Source organism: Schistocerca nitens, chromosome 9, assembly GCF_023898315.1.
Source record: "Schistocerca nitens isolate TAMUIC-IGC-003100 chromosome 9, iqSchNite1.1, whole genome shotgun sequence".
NCBI classification, from domain to species: Eukaryota; Metazoa; Arthropoda; class Insecta; order Orthoptera; family Acrididae; genus Schistocerca; species Schistocerca nitens.
The window spans coordinates 433,081,064-433,102,193 of NC_064622.1; the positions used below are offsets into that span (position 1 = coordinate 433,081,064).

Below are 21,130 nucleotides of genomic sequence, written 5' to 3' on the forward strand. Positions count from 1 at the left end.
CACGCTGCTTGTAACATGAGTCATATGTAGATGCCATTTTGACACTGCACTATGGCTCTGCCATCTGCCAGAATGGTTCAAAACTTCACTGGTGCACAGAACAAACATCAAATCTGAAGCAACAACAAGGACATTTGTCTATGTATATTAATGACTTTTTTAAAAACTGTGGGGCATTACTTATTGAATGACCCTTGTAATTGATAAGATCATGGATGCACCACAGACAGACATCAGTTACAAATATATGTCCCCTATTATAGAACCAATAGAGCGTTTCTATTCTGAAAACACTAACTCAGAATGTTTCAAGAACCAGCTTTAAATGATGACTCTACAAATATACTCCCACTCCCTATATAATGCTCACGTAGGGATTGCGTGGACACTACATTAATTACAGCACACACAGAGGCATTCAAGCAATCATTCTTTCTGCACTCCATGCTGATACATGAATGGAATGGAAAGAAGCCCTAATAACTGGTGCAACAGGTGTAGATGTAGATGTAGATTCTTCTTGCACATGTATATGTACAGCAGTAACAGCAGTCTCCATAAATTATGGTAATCAAATTATATCTGATTTCAGGCTCATTTTGCTCTACTTAATATTTTCAAAGATTATTGAATAAAATTATACTAACCAAATTTTCAAGCAGAATTTCTTAACTACTTCTCAGCTCTGGTTCCATAAAGAATGGTATTCGAAAGCAGTCATATATGATGTACTGACAAGGGTTTGGTCCAATAAGACATATTGAAACCTACCCTGAAATTTTTTACACAGGAATAAGACAATGAAAGAAACACACTGCCAAAATTTTAAGTATTTTGTAAAAAATGTGGAAGTTACACATTTTTGGTGTGCAAAGAACAGCTTACAACAGTGGTTTGTACAGCCTTGCTTGCCTGGCATGCGACTCAGCAAATCAGTCATGCAGGGAGTTATATGGAGTTCACAGACACCAATTTTAAGGACCTAAAGCCTGGTTTTCAAAGGAGTGATTGGAAGAAAACACATGTGAACGAGCACTTGCAGAAAATTCACTATCACTCACTTGTATATTAATAGAATCATTTATACTAGAGGGAGCCAAAGACAATGTGAGGTAGCAAACATTGCCTATGAATGCTGTGTTATTAGTTTTTAGTTTTTGGAGCTAATATCCAGCATACAGGATACAACTCTATCCTGTTAAGAGCCACAATGCAAAACTTTGCTATTCAGAGAGGATTATTTTGCATGGTGAGGGCATTGTTCTTGATGGGTTATGCAGAATGACACAGTGTCTCAGTTTGTATGGAACCATGACATGCATGGATATCAAGCACTTTGCACAGAATTGCATCTCCATCTCTCCTTAGCACTGGTCCAAAATTTTCCTTGTACGTTGGCTGCCATTTTTCCTGGCTTCTCATTAACATTGAGGGGAAATTTAGAAACAGAACACTAATTACTGACATTGAGCATCATCTCAAGAGGGGACATGGCTAGCGTATCCACTATATGTGTAAGTCTAACGGTCATATTATTTCACTTAAAACTTCCGGGCTGATAGGCCGTGGTCGAAGTATAAAACTGTCTCCTAAATAAAATTCAGCGAGACGAGCATCATATCAAAAACCTCGCATTATTATGCACGCTTGTATAGAGAGGCTATCGAGATTGATAAACATCGTAATAATTTTAACAGGAAAGACGAAGGTGTTAAACTGGATAAAATTTGGATGTCAGCGTTGCACCGCAAGCGTGACAATCGATTACTTTCAATCGAGAATGTTGGCATTACCAGAGACAATCTCATAGCCGACACCACGTGATCGACAGTGGCGCCCTCTGTACTGCCTATATAATCAACGCCTCCTCGAGTCCTCTTCGCAGTTTGCCGTTTTACCTCCGATGATGTCTCCCGCAGTCGGAGACGAAACGTTAGGAGACAGTTTTATACTTCGACCACGGCCTATCAGCCCGGAAGTTTTAAGTGAAGTCAATACCGGCCGTGAAAGTTTACATTGTATGGTCATATTATTATTTTTTTTCCCTAGAACAAAAATGGTCTAGTGGCAAAGCACATGCTTTATTATCCAGAGAGTGTGGGATCAAATCCCATTCAAACCATAATTTTTTCTGCATGATTTTTAACCAAACATTCACTTCTCACAGATGGAGTGGCCATGTAAGTTCAGATTGCATGTTAAATCGCAGGACTCCATTTTCTGATTAGGTAACTGGGGAAGGTTAGGGACACAGGTTAGGGACACATAACTAGCTGCAGTGGCATCCAGTTGAAAGACCTGCAAGAGGCCTACCAGGTACACCAGACAGAATTCTCTTTTGCTCATGCTTGTTAGCTTCTTCGCTCTGGTAAAAACCTGGCTTAAACTGTATGTCGGTACCGGTTTGAATTATCACGGTCGACGGTTTAACATCTGCATGTGCTTGTAGGCTGAATAAGAGAAGTAGACTTGTCTCAGCTTGATGGAATAATTTACTTATGAAACCCTGTGGTCGGAACAGACAATATTACACTGCAACTGATAACTCGTGTGAATGCGTGAGAAAAGTTCAGTACAGTTAATTATTCCGTATCTGACACACTTGGATTTACGCTTTCATCATGGAGTAGAATGTGGAAACAGAAATCAACAATCAAAGAAGAAAACACAGAACAAATGTTGCTTGTGTATAGCATCTCAGGCGTCCAGCGGGAAAGTTTTGCAGCACTGTACTTTCAAACACCCGAGCATGTCACGGTGCTGGACAATGACAGAAGATGCCACATCAGCCCCCATGGTGGAAGCGGAGCATCATTCCAAATAGTGTGCTGGAAAATTGACATGTTGTCCATATCTTGAGGTGCATGGTGGTGGGCCAATGGTTGCCCCCAGGCTGCGTTGGCGACGACGTTGACGGAGTGATTGCTGAGTGAGGCGGAAGTTGTGGTAGGTCAGCCATTGTTGCTTCCGGAAAGACGTACGCTGGTTTCACGTGGTCAATGGAGACTGTAGTCAGTTTCCCATTGATCAAGATGTCCAAGGTCTTGCTTCCTCTATTTACGCCACAGTGTGGGCTGGAATATAGTGGTTGGAGCGAGGGTTTAATACCTTCTGTTTGTAACATGACGTGTGTGCAGGATGATAGGTCATGATGGACAAACGTGGCAGGAGTCCCATGTCGGTGATGTTGCGGCGGATGGAGGCGAGCCACATGTTGTCGCAGTTGGCAGAGAAATTCGGGCTGGTCACCCATAGGGTTTGGCAGATCGTCGGTAGCCAAGAATTCTCCAGGCAGGCATAATGCTTCGCCATAAACCAATTTGGCTGTAGAAACATCCAGGTCTGGCTTGAATGTGCTTCAGAGTCCAAGCAATACCACAGGAAGCGCTTTGGTACATGCGGTGTCATGACACATTAGGGCAGCTTTTAGGGTACGGTGCCATCACTCTATTAAACCATTGCTGGCAGGGTGGTAGCTCGTCATCCGGTGGTGAAGTGTGCCACAAAATTTTGTCAACTCTCGAAACAAATCTGACTCGAACTGTTGTCCCCTGTCCGTCGTAATGTGCAGCGGGCAACCAAAATGTGACACCCAGTGTGTGATTAAGGTGAATGAGATAGTTTCTGCCATAACATTGTCCACTGATACAGCTTCTGGCCATCGAGTGTACTGATCAATCATCGTAAGTACGTAACAATGACCATTGGATGATGACAGTGGGCCAACAATGTCAAGGTGGACATACGTGAATCATGCTGTCATGATTGGAAAGCTTCCTACTGGTGAGTGGATGTCACGGTTTATCTTGCTACCCTGGCATTTCAAGCAGCATGTCGCCCATTTGCGACAGTCCGTTTGCATTCCAGGCCACACGTAATGCATTGTAACTAAGTGAGTCATAGCTTGGATTCCTGGGTGACATTGTGCAGCGAATGGGAAGCATCCTTCCGAAATTCCAGAGGTATGAAGGGTCTCAGCTTCGATGTGGACATGTCACAATATAGCTTTATGTCGCTTCCAGGAATGTCTACCAGCTGCAGGTCCAGCACTGATTCACCATTTGACAAAATCGCTTGTAATTCCGCATCAGCTTGCTGTGCTGCAGTGAGTTTGGTGTAATCGATCGTATTGGTGACGCTGCTGACTCTGGACAAACAATTGGCCACTACATTGTCGATCCCAGACACATGACGTATATCAGTGGTAAACTGAGAAATAAACACAAGCTGGTTGTGTTCTCTGGGGGAACAGTTCATGTTGTTCTGACGGAATGCATATCTTAGTGGCTTGTGATCTGTAAAGATAACAAAGTCACATACTTCTAGTTGCGGTATGAAGTACTTGACAGATTCTCTGTCATATGTGCTCCAAAGTCTTTGTGAGGTTGTCAACTTGTGTGAAAAAAATGCGAGTGGCTGCCACATGTCACTACATTGTTGCTGCAACACAGCGCTGACTGCGGTCTGGCTAGCATCAGCTACCAGTGCTAACATGGCGGTAGGATCTGGATGTGCCAGCAGGGCTGAATTGGTGATGCTTTTCTTGGCCGCTTCAAATGTGACAGTCATTTCATGAGTCCAAGTTATGGGCGCATTACCCTTGGCTTTCGAACCAGTTAGCACTGCGACTAAAGGTTCCTGTAGCTCAGCAGAGTGTGGCAAAATGGCGGTGGTAAAAATTTAACATCCCGAGGAAACACTGTATTTCCTTGGCTGTAGTGGGTCTCAGAATGTGCGAAATGGCTTCCACCTTCTCAGGTAGTGGTAGCAATCCTGCCGCAGAAATTCTATGTTTGAGAAAGTCTACTACAGGTTGACCAAAGACACATTTTGAGGTATTGAGCATGATTCCGTAGTGTTCCAATCACTTGAATACTTCGATTAGATGGTGGCGATGTTCCTCAGGTGACGTCTAAAAAACTAAAATGTCATCCAAGTATGCAAACACAAAGGGTAAACCCTGTAGCACAGAATCTATGAAGCATTGCCATGTCTGTGCGGCATTCCTCAGTCCAAAAGTCATGAATATGCTCTTGAACAAACCAAAAGGAGTGATGATGGCTGTCTTTGGAATGTCAAGTTTGGCTACATGTATCTGTGTGTAGGCCTTTGCACAATCTAACACAGTGAACACTACTGAACCACTCAATGCGTAATTGTAATCGCACAACAAGGGTATGGGATAACGATCGAGTATTGTCCGGGCGTTCAGGGCTCTATAATCGCCGCACGGTCCCCATGCACCCTCCTTCTTTGGCACTAGATGTAATGGTGAGGATCAAGGGCTGTTGTAAGGCCAGATTACATCTTCGCACAAATTACACTCAAATTCTGCCTTTGCTATTTTGAGACGATCTGGGGCTAAACGTCGCGGCCTACAAGACGTAGGGGGTCCTTCAGTAGTCTCAATATAATGGACGGTATCATGTCTTACCTCCTTAGGTGCACCGGGTGGTCGCATCAGGGCTGGAAATCCTAGCAGCAGCTCCACGTACTCGCCATCCACTACCTGAATTACGTTGGCAGTATGGGCAGTGGCATCTCGATGAAATCCGGAAGTTGTCAGGCCGGTGGTGTTGTCGACCAGGCGAAAGTTCCTTATGTCAGGCAGCAGGTTGTAGTGGGTGAGGAAGTTGGCTCTGATGATTGGTTCAGCGATGTCCGCAACAGTGAAGCCCCACACAAAAGCACGCTGCAAACCAAGGTCGAGTTCCAAGCACATCGTGCCATATGTCATAATCCGGGAGTTATTAGCAGCAGTGAGGCAAATGGGCGTAGACGATCGCTTCTGATGTAGCATGGTTCGAGGAAAGATTGACAGACTGGAACCCGTGTCTACTAAGTACTTCCAGGTAGAACGTCGGTCACTCACAAACAGGTGCCTGGATGTCAGACAGCAACCGGAGGAGGCGCTCACTTCTGATTGCCGCTGCTGTTTGGGTAGGCACAGGGTGTTATACACTTACGTGCTTGCTTTGCCAAACTTGTGATGGTACAAACAGACTGTTTGTTCTGTCCCTGTCATAGTCGAGACTGTCAATGATCAGCTGCATGAGCGCCGACGGAATCGATGTAGGCTCCTGTTGTCCGTGACACGGTAGTGTAACAGCTCACTGATTTGCCGTGATAATAAGTTCACGTTGTTGGCGAGAACATCATAATCTGTGTGTGTGACAGTTTTCGGCACACAGGTGCATGCCTCAGTGGTGGAGTTAACTATTGACGGCGTCATTGCCTCTTGCATCTTATCGTCTAAATCGGCCACTGCATCTAAAGACGCGTCAGTCTGTGACACCAGGATTGCCTTCACTGGTGGTAGTAACCGGCTGCTCCAGATTGTGTGCAGTAAGCTGTCCGGGACTGTACCTGCATCTACTTTACTCCGCAGATGATGTAGATACTGTGAAGGTTTCTTATCACCGATGTCCTCTTGGGTAAGCACCTGCCGGATTTGTTCTTCTTGCAAAGCGGACACACGCCGAATTAGTTCTGCTTTCAATTGGTCATAGCTGTTCGTTCCCAGCATGTTAGTTGTGATGTCTTGAACCTCAACGGCGTACTGGTGATCTAGTTGGCTGACCACCAGCGCAAATTTCATGGCGTCGACCGTGATACGCTCGTAGGAAAAATTTGCTTCGACTTGCGCAAACCACAGGGATGGATTGTGCAGCCAGAAGGGAGGTAGTCGCACCACTAGACACACCACAGAAGTATTTGTCAGCTCTGGTGGATTTGCCATCTCAATTTCTTGCAAGAACTTCTCGTAAGTTCAGCGTGCATGCAGGAGATCATATCGGGGTCACCACATTGTCGGTACCGGTTCGAATTACCGCGATCGACGGTTTAACATCTGCGTGTGCTTGTAGGCTGAATGAGAGAAGTAGGCTTGTCTCAGCTTGATGGAATAATTTACTTACAAAACCCTGTTGTTGGAACAGACAATATTACACTGCAACCAATAACTCGTGTGAATGCGTGAGAAAAGTTCAGTACGGTAAATTATTCCATATCTGACATACTTGGATTCAAAGTTTCACCACAGAGTAGAATGTGGAAACAGAAATCAGCAATCAAAGAATAAAACACAGAACAAATGTTGCTTGTGTACAGCGTCTCTGGCGTCCAGCGGGAAAGTTTCGCAGCACTGTACTTTCAAACACCCGAGCATGTCACGGCACTGGACGATGACAGAAGACGCCAGACTGTACATACATTTTTTGAATAACTTCATATCAACAGTTCAATTTTTGCACATGTAACTCTGATAAAAATTGCTACCAGAGAAAATAAAATCATAGCAGTCTTTGATGTCACAGATGACTTTGCAGAGTATAAATGTAGTTGTGGATGTAGAAGAATGTGTGACAGAGTACCTCAAGTACTGACTAGAACATATCAACTATTTAGGCTAAGATCTAGTACTGACTGGACAGAGTCCAATTTATGCTGAGGACAGAAGGATACAATAAATTAAAGATACAGAATATGTACTTTATGTTGAAATAAAGATATTAGTCAGAGCCATGTAGTAACCAGTGTAAGTAGTACGAAAAGGATAGACTGTTGCTCTACCTCTCACCTTATAGTGAAAACGATGAGTCACTGACAGGCACAGCAAAAAGACCGCTAAATGAATACGCTTTTGGCCAGATAGCTTCTCCTGAAGAAGGCAACACACACACACACACACATGGAACTCTCAAAATGCAGCTTTCACACATATGACTATTGTCTCTGGATGCCAAGGCCAGTCAACCTGCCCTTGGCAGCCAGAGACAGTGGTCACGTGTGTGAGAGTTGCATTTGTGTGAATATGTGTGTGTGGGGGGGGGGGGGGGGGTCACATGTGCATGTGTGAAAGTTTACTCATTTAGCCTGTCTATGACTCATTGTTTCCACTATATGATGAGTAGTAACCAATCCTTTTCATGATATTGTCATCATTCCATCTTGGATTCTCTTGCACTGAACTGCCCACACTTACAGTTAATGTATCAGTGTAAATTTAAGAGGGAAACACTTCTTATTGTTGTCAAGCTCTTTATTCCCAAAGCCATGAACCAGCCATTGAAGGACCTACAATAACATGCTGGTCCTGATGTTGTAACACCTTTCCCCTAAGACTAAAGATTTTCAATATTTCATTGTATTGCAGGAAAAAACAAAATGGAGGCCACTAAAGCACAATATAAAGCACTGGCATTATAAATAGCAGCCATAATTGTTACTGAATATTTTAAAATGGAAGTTGTAGGTTTCAAAGTTCCTCCAGTCTGTTTCCATTGTTCTTGCAGCACCCAAGAAAAACAGAGAGAAAGGACAGAAGAATGCACAAATTACAGGAACCTAAGATTACTGTTCCACTAATAAACCTAAAATGAGAAAGAGGTATCAGAAATTATGTTGTCTGATAATTTTCTGAAAAATGCTTTCCACTGTCAAAATAATTCTGTAATTAGAGGTTGAATTGCACTGGTAGTTCCATGTGGAATCCACGTTACATCTATTAATTTTTTCCTCATCCTCCACAAAAAGAGAGGTGTCGTTATGTCCAGACCATGAATCCAACAAAGCAATGAATTAGTTTTTGCAGCTGCTAGGAATACATATAAAACGAAATGTTGAAAATTGTTCTTTTGCATTTTTCCTGATTTTCATATAACGATTACAAGATTTTTGCAACTAAACAGTCCATTTTTTTTATTTTTGGTCTTAATTTGCCTTATGGTTCTTGAAGACAGATATACAGCTGCAGAAACAGTAAACCGCTCATACTTATCTCTGGTATTATCGCATATGAATGTGTCTTTGCGTTCACTGATTCCGTCAGTGACAAAAACATGTATGCTTGACTCCTGTTAGTGTCTCCATTTGTTATTTACATTTACTTTTTAAAAGTTAACTAGTGTCCTTAATACTGATTATTAAAAATATACAGTCTCCTGATTTTAAACATTTGTGTTGTTGGGATATGATTATCACAGATTTCACTACTATATGTTGTCTTCATTCTTTGATTATTGGGTTCCTTTATTATTATTATTATTTATAGCAAAAATGAACATGGATAAATTACAAAAGTTGAGTGTCTCCCCATACTATCATACAGTCAGTTAATAAATTATATGATATTGTAATATGATCTTGGAAAGTTTACTTTGTTAACAAGAAACACAAACCCCCTAAACATTTTTAATCAATTTTCAGTGCCTGTTCCCAGTATTTGCATGCCATGGATGTGAAATAACAACTGTTGAAGGAATAGGCAATCAGAAGATTGGGCACCACAAAGTACAGAAGACTCTAGCTGCTTTCAGTGGTACTCAGTGTGGCTACTGCTCTCCTGGAATGGTGATGAATATGTATAGGTGAGGATGAATGTTATAAAAGATACAAAGATAAAATGTTGCTCATGTAACACATTTAATGGATAATATACACGCAAGGAGTGTAATGAAATATTGACTAATATTAGTCAGTTATTATTAGTAGAAAATATTCCATTGGAACTAAAAGTTTACACAAATTAACATGGTACTTTTAATTATATCAACAGAAACACACAAAACTGAGATAAGAATATGACATATGGAAATCAGTTTTTTAGTTATATTTGCAACAAATGGAGTGCCTGAAAATTGTTACAGGAATTATCACAGCCATCAGTATCATGAATATTGCTTTCACCTACCTGTGTCCAGTGTTGCTAATACATAGCTCTGCAGTGGTGGCTGGCTTGCAGGTAACTTGTTGAGGCATGTGACACCATTGTGCCCATTGGATGGGGGCAGTAAGCCCAGCTATCCACTTGTGCTACTCAAGAGGGCAGGCCGTGTGCTGATACCAGGTTTCACTCTCTACCTTCTCTCATCATACAACCCACACATAACACCACATTACATACAGACAACAGTCATCAATACTCAACAGATATACTTAAGATACAAATTTCATACACCATATCAAAAGGGGTCATTGTGCCTGAAAGAAGAATACCATGTCCCATTAGGCTGCTGAACCTATCCCTCAGAGTCTCCCACCCAACAATGCCATATAACTATTGCTTTCTTTTGCTCTCAGCAGCATTAATAGAGCTGACCAACAGATTATTAACAAAGGATATTTCATTGTACCATCATTAAATATCCTGTCACATCTGGAGATGCTTTCAGTGATGACAGCAAAATGGAAACATCCCACCTTACCAAAATTATTAAATAAATCAAAAGTATGAACATCATTGCAGATTACAACTGCATGCTATACTGGAACTCAAAACTGGGATCCTTGCCATTTGGGGACAATGGTATTACTACCTGAGCTTCCAGGCATGACTCATAATGTACTCTTATAGATTCAGTTCTGGAAGTACCTATCTCCCTACTTTCCAAACATCACAGAAGCTCATCTGCATATCTTCTAAAAGGAATATTCCCAGAGCAAGGGGTGTCATGCAGAAAAGGCTAAGTAAAAGAGATCTTTTGCTCCACAGTGGAATGTGTGCTGTAGTGAAAATTGCTGATCTTATAACTGTGTGACAGATTATGACTCAAACCTGAAACATTGCTTGTGCAATGTTCTCATTGACTGCTCTATCTGGGTATGACTCTCAACTCAGCATTGCACCTTCATTTTTGCTGTCACTGCTCTGCAAGATGGAAAGCTAGTAAAGTGGAACAGATTGACTTGCTCTGCTAACACTCATAACATAAACACTATTTTTTTTCTTGTCTATATACCATAGTGACCAGAAATGCCAAATTATTTTAAAAGATGTATTTCTGCAGTTATTGTTATTTAAAGTATGACATAACTTACATTTGGTCTGATACCATGGTAGTGACATTTTGTATAAAAATATTTTGTTTGAAGAAATATTTATTAATTGAGATTTAAGCAGTGGAAAATCTGGGATGGAGGCCTCGTTCTCTCAAAATTTCAACCTGACAGATAAATGTCTGTTGCAGGACGAATATTCCTGTAAAGTAAGGTGCAAGGATCATTCAGTAAGTAATGCAACACATTTTTTTCTGAAAGCAGGATGTTTTTTACTCAGGTTTAATGTCAGTTCAGCACAGTGGTCTTATGCCACCTTACTGGGAGAGCCTGTATGCCTGCACCTACCACTCTACTGGTTGAGACTGGAGCCAATGTCTTGCTGCCTCAGTAACCTCCCCATCATCCAGTTGAATAGTGAGATGTTTGACTGTGATCCATTGATCACCTCAAACAAGAGTATCCACATGTTCCAGTATTGCAGGAGCCACAGCAGTGTGTGGCCAGCTGGAAAACGGGAGATCAGACAGGTTTTGGCAACCTCGTTGCGATGATGACAGATGCATCGCTCGATGACTCATCATGCATTTGTTCACTACCAGGACTCTGTAGACATATGAATATTCATGATGCTCTGATTTTCTGTTAAAAGAAACTCAGTGACAGCTCTCTACGTGGAACACAGCTCCATTATAGGTATCATTTTGATGGCTACATGCAGTGCTGTCACTTTTTAGTACCTCATCAGTCCACAGAGTATTCCACAATGTCCCACAACAAATTCTGCATTTTTACAACCAAAGTTGGCCATAGTCCACACATTTTTGCTTATTTGCTCTCCATATTGTGTTGTGGAATTATCTCCAGGAACAGTACACCTAAGTAAGCAGTAAGAACATTGTGTAAAATAGATAGCTGTATATTTGCAGAAGCCATTTTATAGATCTCTGGAGTCTTACAGTCATTTTCAAATAAATTTATTCAGTAATGGTTTTTGTTGTTGTTAATAAAAAAGAATCTCAATGGAACTGTAATGTACACAATCACAATACAACACATAACAATAACTTTTGTTTAAAGTTTGCCTCCTTGTTGAGGATTCATAATGGATTTATATAGGTCTACTCTGGTGCAAAGACATTCAGCAAGCTCTTATCAAACAGAAAGCAAGCAATTGGAAGGTATCAAAATATCTAGATTCAAGAGCTGAAAAGTTATGTTAGCTGTATGGCTAGTAGTTTTGTCATTGTAAAGCTGAATGCAAATACCAGTGTAATCAAATAAATAGTAAGTTACCAATAAGAGATAAACAACAGCTGTTTGGTATAACTGGAAAGACAGGAGTTCTTTCTTTCTAATTTACATTCAGCTGGCATAAGAGTGAATAACACAAGCAGTAAATTGATGGTTTATAATTAATAAAGTATACAGATTTATTTGCTACAGTTTACTTGTTTCTTGTCAATTATACCAGGATTCATTCATATCTTTGATGATTTCACATGACGTAATTTACATAACATGATAAACAAGTGAATGAACTCTTGTAACACACACACACACACACACACACACACACACACACACACACACACACACACATACACTTCCAAGAAGGACTTTCTGTCCAGAAACTTAAAATGTTTAGCAGTGTTTTCTTTGTGCCTGTCTGCAACTCAGTGCCCCCTCTATGTGGCGAGTAGCATTCTTTTCTTATCATAATATTATACTGGATTTATGATATTTCTTTGGACTGCACTTCCAATGGCAAATGTCAGTGTTTTATTAGGGATGGAGATTAGTAGTAGTAGTAGTAGTAGTAGTAGTAGCTTTATTTATCCATGATCTCTTTTTACAAGGATATAGGATTGGAAGTTTCAAACACTGTAATTCCTTGAATCAGAGTGATTTTCATGTCTGTCTCATTTATTGTAATGCTACAATTTGGATGTTGATATTGTCTGATGCATATGTTAGCTGCTTCATTTTGCTAATCTTGGGAAGTGCATCGAACTTTGAAGAGTGACTACAGTATCTGTATTTTGGGCAGGGAGATTTGAAAATGTCTGATACATTATCATATGATGCTCTAATGCCACCAGAATCTGGCAACAGATACAATCTAGTGCATTTACTAGAGTGTGAGATATTTTCTGTATTTTCAGATGTTTCTATCATGCCTGTAAGTTTAGGGTAAAGTAAAGGTGAATATGAGTTGATCTAAGTATTACAATTAAAGTATTGATCCCTTAAGGTTTGCCTGTAGATTTTTTTCTGGCCTCCTTTCAGTTTCTTTGTATGCCAATCATCCAACAGTGAATATTGGGCTACTCGATCCATCAATTTTTATAAAAGTGTACTTGATTGGTATTTTATCATTTTGTAGTTAATTTGTAGAAAATTTCCTAAGTGGAACTATAAATAGGCTTGGTAAATGATGATAAAAGAAGTCTCACTCATTCATCACTAAGCACTCAGCTGCAAAGAGTAACTGTTAGCTGCCACCAGTCTGTCAGTAAGTAAATGTAAATGACTAATGTTAACAACAACCATGTAGAGCTACACTGGAGCACCAAAGAAATTGACATAGGTATGCGTATTCAATCACAGACACCTGTATAGGAGCAACACCTATATAGGAGAACAATGTCTGGTGCTGTTGTTATATCAGTTACTGCTGCTACAATGGCAGGTTACCAAGAATTAAGCGAGTTTGAATGTGGTGTTATAGTCAGCACATGATTGATGGGACACAGCATCTCAAAGTTAGTGGTGAAATGGGGATTTTTCTGTATGACCATTTCACAAATGTACAATGATTATGAGGAATCCGGTAAAACACCAAATCTCCAACATTGCTGCATCCAGAAAAAGATCCTGCAGGAATGGGACCAATGATGACAGAAGACAATCATTCAACATGAGAGAAGTGCAACCCTTCCACAAATTTCTGCAGATTTCAATGCTGGGCCATCACCAGGTGTCAGTGTATGAAGCATTCAACGAAACATCACCAATGTGCATTTTCGGAGCAGAAGGCTCACTTATGTACCCTTGATGATGGCATGATACAAGGCTTTATGCCTTGCCTTGGCCTGTGAGCACCAACATTGGACTGCTGATGACTGGAAAAATGTTGCCTGGTTAGACAAGTCTTATTTCAAATTGTATCAAGCAGATGGATGTGTATGGGTATGGAGACAACCTCATGAATCCATGGACCCTGTATGTCAGCAGGGGACTGTTCAAGCTGGTGGAGGCTCTGTAATGGTGTGGAGCATGTGCAGTTGGAGTGATATGGGACCCCAGATCATCTAGAAATGACTCTGAAAGGTGACACATAGGTAAGCATCCTGTCTGATCACCTGCATTGATTCATGTCCATTGTGCATTCTGACAGACTTGGGCAATTCCAGGAGGACAATGTGACACCTCACACATCTAGAATTGCTGCATAGTGCCTGCAATAACATTCTTCTGAGTTTAAATACTTCCACTGTCCACCAAACTTGCCGGACATGAACATAGTTGAACATATATGGGATGCCTTGCAATGTGCTGTTCAAAAGGATCTGCATCTCCTCTTGCGGATTTATGGACAATCCCACAGGATTTATGGTATCAATTCCATCCAGTACTACTTCAGACATTAGTTGAGTCCATGCCATATCATACTGCGACACTTCTGCATGCTCGTGGGGGCATACATGATATTAGGCAGATTTTCCAGTTCCTTTGGCTCTGCAGTACATTGTAAAGGGACACTCTCTTCTAGCATTACTTTTCTTCAACAGAAGTTACCGATACCAAAAATTCTTTTTACCTTTTTAACAGGTTAATATTATCTCAGCTGTTTAACTAAAAGAATTTCGTATGATTTTGTACATGATGTGGTATATTTCAAGTTGTAATCCATAAAAAGAAATTACTTTATTTTCGTTGTTACAATTGATATGTACTAACACTGTATTAAAATTACTTTTCTTTTAGAAACATTTAAAATTATGAATATCTGGTTCAGTCCGGAACCGCACTGCTGCTATAGTCGCAGGTTCGAATCCTGCCTCGGGCATGGAAGTGTGTGATGTCCTTAGGTTAGTTAGGTTTAAGTAGTTCTAAGTCTAGGCAACTGATTACCTCAGATGTTAAGTCCCACAGTGCTTAGAGCCATTTGAACCATTTTGAACAAATATATCACACACTTAAAATTCCTATTATTAACTGCACAAGCAGACGATATTTATTGTGTTGACTTCTGGATTCATTTATAAAATAATGGTATAGATTAATAGAAAATCATTTCTCAAGAAAGTTTGTAAACTCTTTGGAATATTGTTAGTACTACAGAATGGGTAGTAGTGGGCATGCCTCTGATGTGATTGGACGTATTTTTACTTCTGGTATTAAGAATGTAGTTTTTGGTTTCAAAGTGGAAATTGTAAAGATAATGTGATATAGAAAAATGTGAAAGAATAAGACTCAACATAAAAACAGACAATTCTTCAAAAGTTATTATGCCAATTGGTAACATGAGAACCTATAATGTCAAACATTTCAGCTTCAAGAATAAGCCCCTAGACATGAAGAACTGGCGCCAACCATGAGAAAAGAAGATTAGTGAAAAAAGTTTATTGTAAATCTTACTCCTCTCGAAGCTTATTAAAAGTGTTTATTATGAATTGAGTGACAATTAACTAATGAGGGAGGGAGAAATTACAGTATGTTGCAATCAGTAGGAGCATTTGTTAGTTACTGGCCTATTTTTGATGAGTATTGGACATGTATTTATTTTATTTATTTTAGTTTGCAGCATATTACCTAGTGTTCTAATATAGTCCATATTTTTTGTCTACAATTTTCTCTTTTAACTTTAAATTAAATAATAACTATACAATCATTGAAAGTACATGAAAAATTACTGTTACTGTTGTATTACTATCACTATTAATATTGATAATACTACTACCATCACCACTGGTACTAGTATTACTGCTACTATTTATTTATTTATTTATCGAGTCCTTTGATCATATGTAGTACAGTGTACAGGATGATATTGGACTTATTACTAAGTGCAAAATGATACATATTTAAATAATCATTTTTCAACATGCTACCAATTTCAATAGTTGTGGTTCTTACAATGATACAATGTTACAAATTACAGTAGCTTTAGTTCTTAACAGTTATTCTGGTCCAAGTATTCCTTTACTGAGTAGAAACAGTGGTACTGTAGATACTCTCTGACAGATCTTTCAAAAGCACTAATATTTTGTAAGCATTTTATACTATTTGATAGTCTATTGTAGAGTTTAATACCCAGATAGCATGTACCTTTCTGATACAAACTGGTATTGGCTGGGGGTACATGCAAGTTATATTTTATTCGAGTATTATAATCATGTATATCTTTGTTTTTTAAAGTATTATCATCATTTCCAATCATATACTTTTTTACATACATTAGTGTGTCAACAATAAACATACACGGTAGAGGTAGTATATTCAGTGCTTTAAATATTGGTTTGCAGAACTGTCAAGCACCACTCCCTGTCATAATCCTAATGGCTCTTTTTTGTATTCTGAAAGTCCCTTGAGCTGCTGGGGAATTTCCCCAGAATATGAGTCCATACTTGAGATGAGCATTGAGGTATGCATAATAGGCACACAATATTGCCTGTTCATTTATGCATCGTTTGAGAACACTAAGAAGATAACAGCCCGTGCTCAGCTTGGCATTAATTTGTTCTATGTGTTTGTCCCATTTTAAGTCTCTTTGTATCAGATGCCGAGAAATTTTGCAGCCTCATCATTTGCAATAGGATGTTGATTGATTTTTATTTCTGGATATATCAATGTGGTGTTTTGGTGGTTATGGAAATTTAAGGCTACTGTTTTGTTGTAGTTTATTATCAACTGATTTTCTGCTGTCCAGTTACTTAGATGTTTTGTAACTGTATTTACTTCTTCTTGTATATCTTCATTTTTTGCTGCTTTTACCAGTATTGTTGTGTCGTCAGCAAACAGTATTACTTTGTGGGAATCAATATGTATATCCAAATCATTGATATATAACAAGAAAAGTAGGGGTCCCATTACCGACCCTTGCGGTACCCCGTAAGTGACTGGGCTTTCTGATGATACATATTCTGTGATTATTCGTGCTTTATCATCTATATGTCTGATGGATACTTTTTGTTTACGGTCGCTGAGAAACGAACGAATCCAATCATTTGCCAACCCCCTAATTCCATAGTGCTCTAGCTTCTTCAATAGGGTTTTGTGGTTTACCATATCAAAGGCTTTGGTTAGGTCCAAAAATATACCTGTTGTTTGTTGTTCTTAATCTATTGTTTTTAATACAGTAGATATGCATTCATAGATTGCTGTCTCCATTGATTTCTTGCTTCTAAAGCCATGTTGAGTATTAGATAGCACACTATTTTTGTTTATAAACTTCAACAACTTACTACACATAATTTTTTCTATTACTTTTGAGAAACAGGATGTTAATGTAATGGGACGCTAGTTTATTACTTCGTCTTTGTCACCAGCTTTGAAAATAGGGATGACTTTTGATGTTTTTAGTTGATCTGGAAAGATGCCTGACTCTAGGGAACAGTTGCATAAGTGAGTAAGGGTGTCAATTATATTTTGGGTACAGAGTTTTAGGATTCTGTTCGGTATACCATCAATTCCTGCTGAGTATGTTGTCTTTAGTTCTCTGACAGCGTTCAGTGTCTCCTCTCTGCTTACTTGGTCCACAAACATTGAAAATTTATTACTGTTGCACTTGTTTACCACTTGATGCTAAGTTGAACTAAAATTAGTTTTTATTAAATTTTCAGGTATCCCAGTGAAGTATTTGTTGAATATGTTTGCTGTTTCTGTAGGCTGTAAAATCTTTTTATTGTTGTGTATCAAGACAATGTTCTCCTCAGTTCTCTTATTTTTGCCAGTTTCTTTTTTAATGACGTCCCACATAGCTTTCACTTTATTTGTTGAATTATTTATGTAATAATCATTGTACATTCTTTTTGCCTGTTTAATGACCTTTTGTAAGATTTTAGTGTATGTTTTGTAGTGAGTATGCATTTCCTCAGTGGCATTATTTTCTTTGCACATTATGTGGAGCTCCCTTTTTTTCTGGCAAGAAGTTCTGATTCCCTTAGTAATCCAACCCTTCCCTTTTGTCTTCTCTCTTATATTTACCATTTTTTGAGGGAAGGCTATATCAAAATGCTTCACCATTTTTTCTAGAAAAATATTGAATTTCGAATTCAGAGTTTGCTTTTCATAGACATCAGACCAGTCTTCAGTATGCAATAGTGAGTTAAAGTGCTCAATGCTTTTCTGCCTGTAGATCCTTCTCTTGACCTTTAGTAAGTTATTCTTAACTGGTCTTCCTTCCTTTGTGGTGGTAAGTATTTGAGCTTTTTGGTCACTGTATCCTGTGTTAAACACTTTTACTGACCACTCCAATTTCTCTTTCTCAATCAGGATTTGATCTAAACCTGTCTGACTGGTTGGTGTTATTCTCGTTGCAACTTTAACTGTGGCTGTAAGGTTATGTGTTTTAATGAGATTGCCAAGGGCGGTCTTCTGTTTACATTTACTAAGAAAATCTATGTTAAAGTCACCACATACTACAACATCACACCTTTTTTTATGCAGCTTATTTAAGAAAATTTCCATTTTTTCTAAAAATACCTCAAACTTTCCCGTTGGAGAGCGGTACACTGTAGCTATTATCAAACCTAATTTCGGAATTTTTATCACTGTCATCTCAAAGTCTTTTTCACAACTTAGGGAGGTGACATTATCTATTTTAGTAAACTCTATATTATCTTTTACATATATGGCTACACCTCCATAGTGACCACTAGGTCTACAATAGTACTCAGCCAGAGTGAAATTGTGTAGGCAGACAGATTTAATTAAGTTCTCGTCAAGCCAGTGTTCTGAAAGACACATTACGGAAATATCCTCTAGTTCATGCATTAATAAAATATTTAGTTCTTCTACTTTATTGCTTAGGGACTGAACATTTTGGTGAAAGATCTTTATTACAGAATTTGTGGGAAAATCTACAGTACCACCTACCTTCAGTTTAAATGTTTCTTGTTTGTGCAATTTGTAGCTGCTGCTTTTGGCAGTAAAAAATCATTCAGATGAGGAGGCTGCCTGATGTTTCTTCTAGTTGGGCGAGATGAGGCTTCCCTAGTGATCCATTTCTCCAAGGTACTCTGACCTGCAATCTTTTTGTGCTTCTTGTCACTCTTGTTTGCAAGACGGCAGATTTCTTCAGCCAAGAACTGTTTACCATAGTAATTCAAATGTAGGCCATGACTGGTATGCATGTCTCTGTTTAATGTACTGACATCTATTAGATTCACATAAGGATATTTTTTGCACAGTTCATTTATCTCAATGTTCACTCTTTCTATCAGTTTGTTTACACATGACCAGGGCGGTAAGTCATACCTATGGGGTTGATTTACCACAGTTATGTTTGTTTTGATTAATTTGGGCAGTACACTGTCGAGAACTGTGATGAGTATTTTACTTTTATCTCTGCCAACGTCGTTTGCGCCTGCACAAATCACGACACAGTCATTGAAGTCAAGGTTTTCACATGATTTTGCAAGAGACTTCGTAACTTCTTCCATTCCTGCCCCAGGCTTTATAAAGGCTTGTACGCTTAGGTTTGACTGTTTGTCTGTCACTTTTTCCGCCAGTTGACGACCGTGACTATCGGCAAAAATTAGTACTTTTTTGTCTTTTTTGCGTTGGTCACGTTTTGAAACACTAGTAGATTTCACAGAACGTGACTCCTGCTGTTTTTTACTACTACTACTATTACTACTACTACTACTACTTGTGCATCTATTTCCAACATTAGCCTGTTATTGTCTTGAAGCTAATTTTTTTTATCTATTACATTCTTTACATGCTGGCTATATGATCCAAGCTTCTTGTGCCTGAATAATTCCTTCTAGTATTATATTTGTGAATGTTATTTATGTTTACAATTTGTGGTTCATTGTTGACAACAGACTCCATAAAGTAAATTTTGTTTAAGCCTGTTTACCAGTTTCCAATATTTCATCATTTATATTTTGTATAATCTGATTTGTGAATTGAAAAATAAAATGTTCTGTGGAGATACTCTTTCGAAACCCAAACTGAGACTAAATATCTTGTTTTGAGATAGCAACAATAATATGAAAAGGGCATACTGCTGCTCACCTCATAGATGAGGTATTGTGTGGCATGCAGGCACAATCAAAAATATTGCAAAATATTGTTCAAGTATTGGACTAAGTACTCCATCTTCTGTAGACATAACAGAGCTCGCTCATATCCACACAAGCACATCTCTCACACATGTGGGCACAGCCATCTCTGAGCACTAAGGTCCAACAGTGAGTGCATCTGAGGTGAACAGCAGTCTTTGCTTAGGTGGATGGGTGGATAGGTATGGGTTGGTGTTGCACTGAAGAGGCATGAGAAGAGAGGAGGGAATAGCAGGACAGGGGTGATATAATGAGCTACTATGTGCAACACTGAGAGTCTGTGCCTTTTGCCTTCCTCCCTGTCCCCCTCCCCCAGCACAGATTCTTGATGCTGCACTGAGCAGCCCGCAATCCTGTTCTCTTGATGTCCTTGCATGCTACTACAGGCAGCACTAGCATCTTCTCTCACCACTGCCCTATTATCCCTTCCCTTGCCTGCCCCAAATCACTTCTGTACATTTACTACCAATCCCAGAAAATACTGATGGGAAGAAGAATCAAAAATTGTCATTGGTTAGTTTTGAGATGTGTCCTACCACAAGAACTAAATTTTATGGATGAGACAAAAAACAGGGAACTATATTCCAAAGAATTGACGGTTATCCACTCACAAGGGGAGGCCGCCAATTGTGAAATTCAGATTTGATTCATACTGCGCATAATAAAAGCTCATGGCCAGAGGTGTAATGTCGCAAAGCACCAAGATGCACTTCTCAGCCGTTGTCGAGAAAATCGACAGTTAAAAGAAACCATTGCGGTGAAATACTCTCTATGATTAATAATTTTTGACAGTGTCGTGGCGTAGCGGTAAGCACTCGGGTTCGTAATCCGAAGGTCGCCGGATCGAATCTTGCGTCATGCAAACTTTTTTTTTTTTTTTAGTATTTGTTTTTAATAATTCAAATATATAATTCCTGGCAATCAGTTGCAACAATTATGCATATAATAAGTTGTTGAAAGTTGTTTGTCATGGAAAAACTGGCGACTTCGAACATCATTATGTTTTCCACAAACAGAGTTGTATTTCACAAATATTATTAATTGTCTTCATAACGTTA

The 21,130-nt window shown here is 39.3% G+C and overlaps 1 protein-coding gene across 1 annotated transcript in view; it reads left to right on the forward strand.

Annotated features, from left to right (window-relative positions):
* LOC126204421 (uncharacterized) overlaps nucleotides 1-21,130 on the forward strand; it is a 270,652-nt gene that overhangs the window by 88,441 nt on the left and 161,081 nt on the right. Inside the window, exon 4 of the mRNA XM_049938808.1 lies at nucleotides 9,208-9,368. Coding sequence (XP_049794765.1) covers nucleotides 9,208-9,368 — 161 coding nt within the window. The remainder of the gene's footprint in view (nucleotides 1-9,207; nucleotides 9,369-21,130) is intronic.